The sequence below is a fragment of the Ovis aries genome, chromosome 19 (assembly GCF_016772045.2).
Source record: "Ovis aries strain OAR_USU_Benz2616 breed Rambouillet chromosome 19, ARS-UI_Ramb_v3.0, whole genome shotgun sequence".
NCBI lineage: Eukaryota > Metazoa > Chordata > Mammalia > Artiodactyla > Bovidae > Ovis > Ovis aries.
In genome coordinates this window covers 6,662,678-6,675,892 of record NC_056072.1, presented here as the reverse complement: position 1 = coordinate 6,675,892, position 13,215 = coordinate 6,662,678, and the positions used below count along the sequence as shown (strand labels likewise).

At 46.2% G+C, this 13,215-nt stretch overlaps 1 protein-coding gene across 1 annotated transcript in view; it reads right to left on the bottom strand.

Annotated features, from left to right (window-relative positions):
• Positions 1-404: 404 nt before the first annotated feature.
• GPD1L (glycerol-3-phosphate dehydrogenase 1 like) overlaps positions 405-13,215 on the bottom strand; it is a 57,996-nt gene continuing 45,185 nt past the window's right edge. The window contains exons 6-8 of the mRNA XM_004018202.6: positions 10,882-11,115; positions 10,397-10,503; positions 405-3,354 (exon numbers count right to left, since the gene is read on the bottom strand). Of these exons, the coding sequence (XP_004018251.3) occupies positions 3,258-3,354; positions 10,397-10,503; positions 10,882-11,115 (438 nt within the window). The 3' untranslated portion in view covers positions 405-3,257. The remainder of the gene's footprint in view (positions 3,355-10,396; positions 10,504-10,881; positions 11,116-13,215) is intronic.

Sequence of the window (13,215 nt, the reverse complement as noted above, 5' to 3'; positions counted from 1 at the left end):
AGGTCTTAACAACTTCCAGACATTCTTTTGATTCACTGTAATAAGTAATTAAAAAGTATATAACTCCATTGTAACACTAGCAAGGGGGCACTCTTTCTGCCCCTTCTGATGTCTATGTCAGACGCTTCCTCTAAACTCTATCACACAAAATCTCTGAGCGATCAAGCCTCACTTCTGGCCCTGGATTGGATTCTTCTCCTCTGGAGGCCAAGAATCCCGGCATCTTCTGTGGTTTAGCAGCAACCTTTCACCCTCACATTTAATCCACTGAATGGATGGAAGGAGAAGGCCTCCATCCTATGCTTGTAATTCCATAAAAATAGCAGCAAGCAATGGAAAGGAACAGCTACCGACAAATGGAAGCAGATGTGTGTTTGAGGAATGCATTAGAGAGGAAGCCCTTCTTTTAAAATTTGCCTTTTTATTGTTGTCAAGGTAATACAATTTGGGGAGAGAAAGAAGAGAGACTACCTAAACAAATAAAACTATTACATAAGCTGATTAAAAAAAAACAGGATCAGTAGCACAGGTTTGGGGGGATTCAATTTTTATTAAATCAGGCTTTTAAATCATATCCACCTACAGTCTGTAACCAAACACAGTACATGTGTAGGTGAAAGGCTCTTAGAGCTCGTGGAAGAAACTGAAGATTCCTTGGTACAGTGGCATCTCACCACTCCCTGGGCTGATGCCATGGGGCCGCATGATAGCTAAGACTTAAATAAAAAACCAGGAGGAGTTTAGCTCAATTCCACCTGCTAGGATGGGTTTCAAGATAGATAATGTTCCACATTATAGTAGGCTGGATTATCACAAGGCAACAGCGTAGTTTTTACATTCACAGATTTGGCTGAAACAGTATAAATTAAGCTTCTTTTCTAGATGTCTCCCTCCCCAATTACCATAATTAGTAGTAAGAAAGGTGAATTAAAATAAATGATGGACCACAGGTGGTTATAAAAATAGATAACTCGTAGAGTAATAAATATCTAGTTAGCAAAGCATAAACTTATATAAAATTTACCTTTTTCTATATGTGCAGAATATCATCAGTATGTTCAAAAGGTACAGTCAGAAGACTTCAGAAGGGTGAGAAGGCATTTATAAAGAAAAAACACTCAAGTTACAAAACCCAGAGTCGGAAGCTGAATGCAGATGAAGAATATACGCGAGACAAAAACCCGAATCCTCACATCTGATGATGCTACTTGACAGACACCACAATTAGCTTACAGCCCTTTATGTATCTTAAAAAGTAACTTTGTTACTTATGTACAAACTTTTAAAAAGATTAATTATGAGACAAGCAAAAATTGATTAACAGTGGCACTAAAATCGATGAAACATAGCATTTTGTGTGCTTCCATATTCTTCTATGTATAGGAGTTTTTAAAATTCCCACGAAAAAAAAAATCTAGTTTATAATCATTCTGGGTATAGAAGGGGAAAACAAACCCCAAGCTGGAAAATAAAAAAGGTCAAAATCTCAAAGTGACTGAAAATCCAAGAAAATGTAAAAGACATTCATACATTTCCTTAACACTCACCCACTACCATGTAAGGTAACCGCAGTGCTATCTTGACACCAATCACATTTACAAAGATACAGTAATTTCCGTTCTAATTCTAGAATTAAAAGCACTTAGTCCACACAGTGTGCGTTTCAGCGAAGCTGACATCCACTTGGCTGTACCTGATAGTGTCGCCTTAAAGCTTCAGCAAAGACTGTGGCAGACCTGAGCTTTATATAAAGGTGCGGAATGAACAATACCACAGGTAGCCATTCATTCTCATTTCCTGCGGACAGTGAAGTATACTTGCACTGTCCTGTGGTTGCCTCAGCCTGGAATAGTGTTCCTTGGAAACTGGTATGTTTCCTCGCCAAAAAAAAAAAAAAAAAAAAAAAATCTCCATAATCTGTCTGGGACTTGCTGGGTTACATAAGCATGTTCCATGAACACACAGTCTATCCCTTCAGGAGGGGTGTACAGACATGGCTTTTCCCAAACTCACTGGATCTTGCCAGGGAACATCAGGACCACTACTGGATCCTGGGACGCTGGTTTCCTGTGGAACGTGGTTTGAGAAATGCGAATCTAAATAATAAATTTTCTACAGTAGTGGTTCTCAGACAGTAGACAGCATCGAAACACATGGAAGGCATGTCAAGGCAGAGATACTAGACCTCACTTCAGAGGCTGGGGTGGGGGAGGGACCTGGGAACCTATGTTTCTAAGAGACTTCAAGTGGAGCAAATGGAGTGAGGTCCACACTCAGTGACATCCTTCTAGACAAGAACCCATGCAAGTCTCAACTGCAGAAAGCTGCCCACGCCCTCCAGAAAGCCTGGGGACAGCACTTGCTATGACCAGTCAGCGGGTGTTCAAGCCAGGCCAGTGACGACTGAGCCTCTGGATCTGGCCTTCTTGTCAGATGACCAGGCAGAGAGCCTGGACCTTAGAAGAGGAGTAACAGCTGCCCCCTTTCAGGGGGTCTGTGAGGCTTACAAGAAATGTGTGAACACAAGTACAACCTGACAAAGGCCTCACACGATGGTAGCTATCGAAGAACACAGCAGAACATCCCAGGTGAGTTCTCGGCCTTCCGCCACCGCTGTGCCCTTACCAAAGTACATTCTGGTAGTTAATGAAGAGGAAAGAGGCTGAAAGTGCAGAAAACTGCGATGAGTGGAATATATCAGTGAGTGGACGGCCTAATTAAAATACGTAATTACTTTAAAAAAAAGATCAACCTACAATTGAAGCAGTTAATTATACTGGCTCTGAGATAGTGTTTAAGTTACAGTATGTTGATCTTTGAACCCCCTCACTCATCTACTCTGCCATGTTAATGCTTGTTACATTTTAACCTTAACCTTGAGAATGAGAAAAAGAAATCCTTTGGTGAAACTCAAAACTTTTAGCTGCGATAGTTCCAATCTTGTATGCTACCATGGTGGGAAAATTTCAAAAGTGATTTTTTAAAAGGGCCTTTAATTTTAGTTCATAGAAACATCAATAGAATGAGAAAGGAACACACATACACATGGCCACATATGTGCGTCCAGATGCTGCCCAGTAACATCTTAGCCAATGAACTTCATCTTGCAATTCAAACGTGAACCTGGTAAAAATTCATACACATCCATGATGGGATGACAGTCGAGCATACATCTTTGTTGCCAAGTCCTGGTTTCCACCAATCTAAATGTCTGATACGAAAGGCAGGCCGTTTCCTGACAGGTTGAATGATTCACTCTATATATGCTCTGGATGGCTCTGGAGACAAGACAACATCTCTTGAACGGGCCGGCCTTCATAGCAGATCTGGTACACTGCAGTGAACAACGGGAACCTGGTTGGGGGAGGGGGGGTGGGAAAAGACAAGTTAAACCATCTGGTTTACCTCGCAGAACCAACCAGTCTTTCTGCCCGGCCCAACAGACTGCAGACTAGCATGCTACTGTTGGAAAACAAAGCGCCCTCCTTCACATCCCTTCCTTATGTGGTCTGCAGGGAGCCTCTGCACCGTGGCTGCAAGAACCTGGTACAACCTAAACCATCCTCTGGTTGCTTGGAGTGTGCTGTCTACAGACCCGTCCTGGGGTACTCTTTACAGGGACATCTGTGGTCACCGACATCAAGAGTTGTGGCTCAGGCTCTTGACCAAATCTGGAATGGACTCAGGTGTATGTCACTATTTTAAAAGGTTGGAGAATAAATTTTAAACTGTAGGGAGGCACTGCTCTCGCTTCTCTTAAACGAATCATCCAAGGATGAAGACGAGGCAGCCTACACAGCACCATGAATAATGGAGGCCTGGAACACTCCCACAAGAATCAACAAGGGGACTCATGATTAGTAAAACGCTGATCTCACATGGGAGGTGGAATTTATTCTGCTGTTTCTTCTAAGATGCGAACACAGGTATAAATGACAGTTTGAAATGGATGAGGGGATGAAGGAGTGGGCTAATAATCCACTATAAGAAAAGGTAACATTATCCCAGGGTACTGCTAGCTCACTCAGTAAGTATTTTTTTAATGCAGAAATCACTAAGGAAATAACTAAGTAATGTCAACAAGCTTTCAAACCCATACACACTGCCTAAAGTGAGCTTGAAAGAATCACAAGAATCTTAAAAACCATTCTGAAAGTTATCTAGTTAAGCATTCTACAGTGATAACATGATTTAAGAACAGGAAACAGTGCCGATAGGTTACATGTCTTTATGACAGTCTGTGACTGTGGGATTTTTAAGGTGCAGAATGTTCTGGCATTTTTCAGAGTCAGCTAGACTTAATAAAATCTTTGATTTCACAGCCTATTAACTTTGGGCAAGTTTCACAACCCCTCTGTCCCGTTGCTCATCTGCAGAATGGAACTGGACACTCAGGATTGTTGCATTAAGTGACTTAACGTGTGAGGTGGAAAATGCGACACTTGATACATGATGTGTGTAATAACCAGCAGCTTGTAAATGCAGCCACATCGCAGCCAAGGGTTCTAGACTATCCGAGAGGACAGGGCCCAAGCCTAGTTTTGTTCACCTCTGCATCAAAATGGCCTGGCCCAGTGCAGGCAAGAGGCAGGTGCTCAGTGTTTGTTGAATGAATTTTTGTGAATGGGAGTTAAGGGCAGGCGATTTTAACTCCTTCCTTTGTCCTTCCATGACTTAACTTTCCTGTTCATATGGTGAGAACAATTTGCATGGTCCTCAAGCAGAGTGGCAGGTAATGAGTGCCACCCAAAATCATTCCCAGCCCCCTTCTCTCCTTACTGAAATCGGAAATACCCTATCTCAGCCTTTCTTTCACACCAGAATTGGCCAAGAAAGCCAGTTCTAGCCAGCAAGACAGAATACATCTGGGAGGGTTTCTGGGGAAGATCTTTCTCTCCTTGAGAGGCACTAGACAAAAATATCTGCTAGACAGCCCTTGCTCCATGCTGCTGAGTACAGTTGTGAGTATGCAATGCCTGGAGCTGCTGCAGCCACCTTGAGGCTTTAAGGAATGGCCAACAGGATCACTAAGATTCTAACCCAGAGACACTCAGACAACACCAATAACATCTACCTCTGGAATCTGTTATGAGAGAAAAATAACCATATTGTTCAAGGTGTTTTAATTGGCTGTTGCTCGTGAAGCCAAAAAGTACTCTCAATTTTCACAACTAGCATTTTAAAAATGTGTTCTGCAGATGAGATGATGACAAGTGATACAGGGTGGGGGGGTACATTTCTATTGACAAGTAACTTGTTTAACCTCACAACCACACTATAAGTAGATAATATTATCCCTATTCTATATATGAGGAAACTGAGGCACAGTTTCTGACTTTTCTAGCTAACACTAAACCACTAGGCTATAACACCCATCTAAATGCTATTTTCTATCATTTAAAATGTTATGGGCTTTCCAGGTGGTCCAGGGGTTAGGAACCTACCTTGCAACGTAAGGGACACCAGTTTAATCCCTGGTCTGGAAGGATCCCACATGCTCTGGAGCACCTAAGTCTGTCACCACAACTCTAGAGCCAGCACTCAGAGCCCTTGAGTGACAACTACTGAGCCCAAGTGCTACGACGACTGACGCTCGTGCACCCAAAGCCTGTGCACAAGCCCGAGTACCCCGACGCAGAGCAGCCCCTGTGCAACAACCAGAGAAAGCCTGCATGCAGCCGCGAAGCCCCACCGCAGCTCAAAAGCAAAATCTGTTTTTTAAGAAAGGACTTATTTCAGGCCCACAGGACATCCAAAAATTAAGACTATAAAGCCAATTAGATCAGTTTGAGGAACTCTCTAAAGAAGGTTAAAAAGTGGGAGGAGGACATGGAAACCATTAACAGAACGAAGACAGCCTACCGGATGGGAGAACATATTTGCAAATGCTATGACTAGCTCATACAACTCAACAGCAAGAAATAAACAACACGATTATAAAATGGGCAAAAGAACAGAATATTCTTCCAAAGAAGAAATCCAGATGGCCAACAGGCACAGGAAAAGATGGTCAACATCACTAATCATCAGAGAAATGCAAGTCAAAAGGAACATAACCTCACAGTTGTCAGAATGGCCATCATGAAAAAGAACACAAATAACAAATGTCGGCACGAATGTGGAGAAAAGGGAACCTTACTACACCGTTAGTGGGAATGTAAATTGGTGTAGCCACCGTGGAAAACAGTATGGCTGTTTCTCAAAACACTAAAAACAGAACTGCCTTATGTCCCAACAATCCCACTCCTGGGCATATATCTGAAAAAACAAAAGCACTAATTTGAAAAGGTACGTGCACCCCAATATTCATAGCAGCATTATTTACAATTGCTAAAATATGGAAGCAACCTAAACAGCCATCAATAGATGAACGGATAAAGAAGATCTGGTACACAGAAACAATGGAATACTACTCGGCCATAAAAAAGAATATTAATGAATAAATATAACCAAAAAGATGCAGACTCACATATAAAGAAGAAATTAGCGGTTACCAGTGGGGAGAGGGAAGCAGGGAGGGGCAAGAGAGAGGTGGAAGAATGGGGTGTACAAACTATTATGAATTCAATAAGCTACATGGATATATTTTGCAACATGAGAAATTTAGCCAATATTTTATAATAACTGTAAATGGAGTATAAACTTTAAAAGTTGTTAATCACTATTTGTATTCTTGTAACATACAATCCTGCTGCTAAGCCGCTTCAGTCGTGTCTGACTCTGTGCGACCCCATAGACAGCAGCCCACCAGGCTCCCCCGTCCCTGGGATTCTCCAGGCAAGAACACTGGAGGGGGTTGCCATTTCCTTCTCCAATGCATGAAAGTGAAAAGTGAAAGTGAAGTTGCTCAGTCGTGTCCGATTCCTTGCGACCCCATGGACCGCAGCCTACCAGGCTTCTCCATCCATGGGATTTTCCAGGCAAGAGTACTGGAGTGGGGTGCCATCACCTTCTCCGGTAACATACAATGTTGCACAGCAACTATACTTCCAAAAAATAAACTAGTTTAAAAAAAAATGAAGGTCTTCCCTAGTAGTCCAGTGGTTAAGACCCCACACTCCCAATGCAGGGAGCCTGGGTTTGAACCCTGGTCAAGTAACTAGATCCCACATGCTGCAACTAAAGATCCCTAAAGCTCCCATATGCTGCAACTGAGATCTGGCATAGCTAAACAGAAAAATAATTTTAAAATAACAAAAAGTGAAAGGAGGACCAAAGACAATGTTTCATTACAAAATGGACATAAACCTATCAGTCAAGTATCCCACTAATGGAGACTGAGGGCTTAGATGTTTCAGGCCTCAGCAAGGCAGAGATGTATGTGTGTTAGTCGCTCAGTCGTGTCTGACTCTGTGTGACCCCATGGGCCGTCAGGCTCCTCTGACCATGGAATTCTCCAGGCAAAAATACTGGATTGGGTTGCCATTTACTTCTCCAGGGGATCTTCCAGACCCAGGGATCGAACCCGGGTCTTCTGCATTGCAGGCAGATTCTTTACCATCTGAGACATCCTTAAGGCACAGAGATGTGTAGTATTATATATAAATGAGGCCCCAGCCCTTTACAGCACTGTTACCAGCTGACTGTACCCCAGCCTCTTCAATTCCCCCAATGCCCCAGCACCTCAGAGTGACTGTATTCAGAGATGGCGCACTTAAAGAGGAAATTAAGTGAACAGGGTTCATTAAGATGGGCCCTAAACCAATATGGCTGGTATCCTTATAAGGAGACTGGGACAGACCCCAGAAGACACGGGGGTAAGACGCCATCTACAGGTCGAGGAGAGACACTTCGGAGAGGTCAATCCTGAGGACAGATATCTGACTTCGGCCTCCAGAACTGTGAGAAGAAATTTCTGTTGTGTGAGCCACTCTGTCTGAGACATTTTGCCTCGGGAGCCTGAGCAGACAAACGCCCGATACGCACACGTGGTCGTAAAGACAGGCACAAGGACACTGAAGAAAGCACATTTCAAGACAGCATTAAAACCCAGACAGCTTTAGCATTTATCAAGGGGAGACTGGTCAATAAACAGAGGTTCTCCCGCACTGTGGAATGTTCTGCAGACAGTAAATGAGTTGAACAATCTTCCAAACACACCCTGAAGTGAAGAAAAGGGACAGAGCAGACTGTGGAGTCAGTCACTGTTACACCGATGAAAGCACCGTGTGGAAAGGTCAAGGAACCCTGAGAAAGCGGCTTCTGTCTGTGGTGGGGATCAGGGCCCACTTTTCCGTGTGCGCCTTTTTGTATGACTGCAACGGTTTTTTCTCCCAGAAGCGTGGTCCCCCTCCCAGACTTGAAAAATCAAAGTAAAATTGTAAGTTTAGCAGCAACACCTTAGCAGCAATAGTGTCTAAACCAGGGATGTGGCAACCAGGGCCAGAAATACAAGTCTTGCCTGCGACCTGTTCTTGCCCCACCTGCAAGCTGAGAATGATTTTTACATGTTTAAAGGGCTATAAAAGGAAACAAAGACACACAGGCAGAGGCCTGTGTGTGGTCTGCAAAGGTGAAATTTTGTTATGTGATTCTCTGCACAAAAAGTTGGCTGACTGCTGCTCTAAACAGTAATTTCAAAGTACAGGAAGTGATTTAAGTCTACAGGGTATGGAAAAGGTTCTCTGAGGACACACCCAGGCTGCCTCATGGGCCGTGATGGTTGAGATGCTCATGAAGGGGGTGTCCAGGCAGGTCAAACTGCCAGGGAAAGGCACACAGGAGTCTGAGGAAGAGGCGCTTGGGGCAAGGGAGGTCCACTTCCACTAAACAGGGCTCATAGGACGTGCTGTTAGAAGCCAAGTTGGTAACTGGACTGAGATGCCAACCTAAGGCCTGTGAATTTCATTCTCAAAGAACAGGAGGTCTCTGAGTTAGAGGTAACCACGGCAGTCATCTGGTCTACCAGTTTGAGTTTATAGATAAAAGGGCATAGAACAGCTAAAAATATGACCTGCCAAGACCACTCAGCTGGTGAGCCATAAGGCCACTGGCCTCCCCCTCAGCACTCTTTCTACAGCAGGGAAGGGAGTAGGAAGGGAAGGAAGACAGGGTGATGATGGCTGGAACAGCAGAGAAAGAAATGCGGGTGAGAGGTGGCGCCAAGTGAGGATGGCAGGACTTAAGCTCCGCCTGAACACTGAGGGACTCGACATTCAGCCTGGGAGAAGGGTAGGGACCCCAACCCAGCTGTGACCTCATTTAACACAGGCAGGACACGGTCCACGTCTCAGTTCAGTCGCTCAGTCGCGTCCGACTCTGTGACCCCATGAACCACAGCACGCCAGGCCTCCCTGTCCAACACCAACTTCTAATCAGTTAGAAGGTCCACTTCTAATCAGAAGGAAATGAGACATGACTACGGAGAGGCAGGCTTCTCCTGCTTGGTTACATCTGCTTTTACACAGGCAGGTACTGATCCCAGAATGCCTGTTCCAGCCTGTATCGTCCTGCAGTTAGAGGGCGCACACAGATTCACACCGGCCAACGTGTCAGTTCGGAATCCTATCAAAGGACTGGACCCTAGCCTCTCCCGTGTGCTGTCCTGGGATCCTAGGGTTCGATCTTGGTTGCACACAGGTGGTACTTTTTCCTTTTAAAGCAGAGTATGGGTGGGTACACCTGAAAGGCAAGGAGACGGCAAGGTTCCTCATTGCACCTTAACACAGGGCGCCTCCGGTGCTAGAGTCCTAGGGGGACTCGCTCTTCCTTTTTCTCTGAATTGCTTGACATTTCATTAACAAGAGTGATCTTTTTATTAAAAGGACAGAGTAGCCTTTATTTTAAATTTTTAATTAAAAATATATGACACGTTGCTTTAAGTCATGTTAAGTCATGCTTTAAGTCAGGCCAACTCTTTTGAGACTCCATGGGCTGTAGCTCGCCAGGCTTCTCTGTCCATTCTTTCCTGGCAAGAATCCTGGAGTGGGTTGCCATTTCCTACTCCAGGGGGTCTTTCCCACCCAGGGATCAAACCGGGTCTCCTGCTTGGCAGCCAGATTCTTTACCACTGAATGACCTGGAAAACCCATGTAACTCTTACCAAATACCCGACAGGGCAAGCCAGAATCTCAAACTCCTATTTTGTCTTAGGTTGGCCAAAATGTTAGCTTGGGATTTTCCACTGATGGACAAACCCGAGTGAACTTTTTGGCCAGCCTGATACTGTGCCTAACAGCGCTCATTTCCCCTCCCTCATTTCGGACTTTGGGTAAATGCCTGTTTTCAGGGCAGGCAGACGTTTCCTGCCGTAGACCCTCACAACACACGAAGGACGGCACTGCTCTGCTAACTTTCTGTCCATGCCTGGCAAGTGCCTGAGTCAAACGCGGGCTGTGCTCATCAGCGAGGAGGATGACAGCTGACCCTCTGGCTTCGCGGAAAATGGGGCACTTACTTGTCGAGCAGCCCCTTCTGTTTGAGGATTCGGTACACCTCGGCTGAAGTCTGAGGTCCTTGCAGCTTCTGTCCATTCAGCATCTCCTTCTCCAGTTCTTCGATGGTCTTAAAAACAATGGATGAACATAATCTCCTGTAACATCTAGAGCATCACTTAAAAAAAAATCTGGTGGTGCTGCATGGCATGTGGGATCTTAGTTCCCCAACCAGAGATCTACCCCATGCCTGCTGCAGTGGAAGCTCCAGTCTTAACCACTGGAATGTCAGGCAAGTCCCTAAGGCATCACTTATTTTAAAAGCAGGGTAAGGGGAGGGGAGCAGCAGGCCAAGGAAAGGTAATAACACACAAGGTAGAGGGCGTAGGCCTGAAGGGCATGTGCGTGAAGGCAGGTGGGGGTGGGCAGGACAAGCCCGGCACACACAGCCTCTGCGCCCTGGACAGCGGCTCTTCCCCAGCCCGGGATGCCCCCCACCCCAGGTTACCTTGCCGGTCCTGGCGAAGGCCTCGGCCACCTTGCGGTTCCGGCCCCCGTAGCAGGTGGTGATGAGATCGGCCACGCCGCAGCTCTCCAAGAACGTGGCTGTGGACACCTGGCCTTTGCAGAAGATCCGGGCGAAGGCGATCATCTCCATGAGCCCCAGGCGGATGACGGCGGCTTTCGTGTTGTCGCCACAGAGGAGGCCGTCACAGAACCCGGCGCCGACGGCCACGATGTTCTGGGGAGTAGACGAGAAGCAGGGAGATGCCGTCATTCACATGCACACTGCGGGAAAGTGTGCGGGGAGGTGGGACGGGCAGAGGCAGGGATGCTGGCCGGCTTCCCCGGGTCCCACAGGACCCAGGAGGGACCAGCTCCCATTCATGGGGCAAACAGCCCAGAGCACTCTGGAACCTGGACTCAGAGGGAAGCATCCACCAAAGAAAGGGAATGGCGCAGAGCCATCTCCAGTTAAACACTGTTTGTACAGACTTTTTTTTTTTTTTAAATAAATCAAAGGCTTTATCCAACTATAACATTGAAAGAAAAGTAGTCAAGTCTTAAGTACAGGGCTTGATGAAGTTTCACAAACGACACACTCATGTAACCAGCACCCTGATCAAGGAACAGAAGGTAACCGGTGCCCCAGAAAGCCCCCGTCGGCCCCCCGACCCAGTCACCCCAGCACCAAAGGTCACCGCTCTCCTGACTTCTAATGGCACACGTTTACCTCCCCTGACCCAGCACTATGTGAGTAGAATCATACAGGATATAATCCTTTGTGTCTATCTTCTCTGTCTCAATTCCACATCACATTTGTGAGATTCAGCCGTATTTTAACACAGGACACCTTTATTTCCATTGCCACACTGTATTCCACTGTGCAAAATCAATGCAATTCACCCCTTTGGGTAGTTGGCACTGGGGTAGTTATCAGTTTGGAGCCACTGCAAATAGCTCTGCTTATGGCACTAGGCACGTGGCCTCTGGTGACCCCAGGCGGGCATTTTTGTTGTGAGCATCCTTGGGGTAGAAGTACTGGGTAATGACGGGTGCATACGTGTAGATCAAGTTTCCGCCTTTTGTTTCATTTGATAATTCCTACATTAGCATTCGGAGAAGGCGATGGCGCCCACTCCAGTACACTTGCCTGGAAAATCCCATGGACGGAGGAGCCTGGTGGGCTGCAGTCCATGGGGTCGCTAAGAGTCGGGCACGACTGAGCAACTTCACTTTCGCTTTTCACTTTCATGCACTGGAGAAGGAAATGGCAACCCGCTCCAGTATTCTTGCCTGGAGAATCCCAGGGAGGGAGGAGCCTAGTAGGCTGCTGTCTATGGGGTCGCACAGAGTCGGACACGACTGAAGCGACTTAGCAGCAGCAAATTAGCATTGGTGAAGTGCTGGCTTATTATGTGGCTCTCTGCTGGACACCAGGCAGCTCGGACACAGACCTGCCTCTTCAGAAGCTGATTGCCTAGTTCGAGGATCAGCAAATTAGGGCCAAATGCCTGCTTTTGAAAGTCACATTGTGCTGGAAACTCAGCACCTCTGTTCAGTAACGCACTGTCTGTGGCTGCCTTTGTGCTGTCAGTGCGTTTGAGTGGTTGTGCGGAGACTCATAAGGGCTGCAAGACCCACATCTTCTATGAGGCTCTTCGGGAAAAAGTTAACCCCTCCCGACTTAACAGGAAAATAAAATGTGTGCACAAGTCACCGTGATGCTCAGCAGAAAGTGTTATTCCATAAGAGGCACTGAAGGCCAGGTGTCAGTTCAACTCTCGTGTACTGAGCAGGGCTGTCGGAAGCCCCGCTGGGCCCTGGAGGGGCGGAGGCTGCCCTGGGGTGGGCGTGGGGTGGGGAAGCTGCATAGACATAGAGCTTGCTCTCAAGGAGTTGACAGTATCATTGGGAAAAGACATAGAAAAGCACATCAAGAGAAAGAAGTATCGGAGTATGTGGAGAAGCTTCATTACAAAGCAGGGAAGCCTGCACAGAGGAGGTGGCATCTGAGCTGAGCCTCAGATCCTATGTAAAACCAGACAGTCACATACGGCAAGTAATGCCTGGCGTGGTAGTGGGGGACACTCTTCGGGACACCAGTCGAGCCCTGAGGTTTCTGGCCCTTTCTACGCTACCGGTTTCTTCTTCAAAAACGCTCAATGCAGGAAAAATCCAAGTATTCTGTCTCCATCTAACCACACAAGCATTTTCTTCCATAACGCCTGAGGCCTGTATAGGGATTTGTGCCTTAAGAGATCTTAAAACATGAATCCAGTTAGCAACAAATGGGAAATAAGCTCAAAGAAACTAAGCCCATTCCTCCTCCGTTCACCTG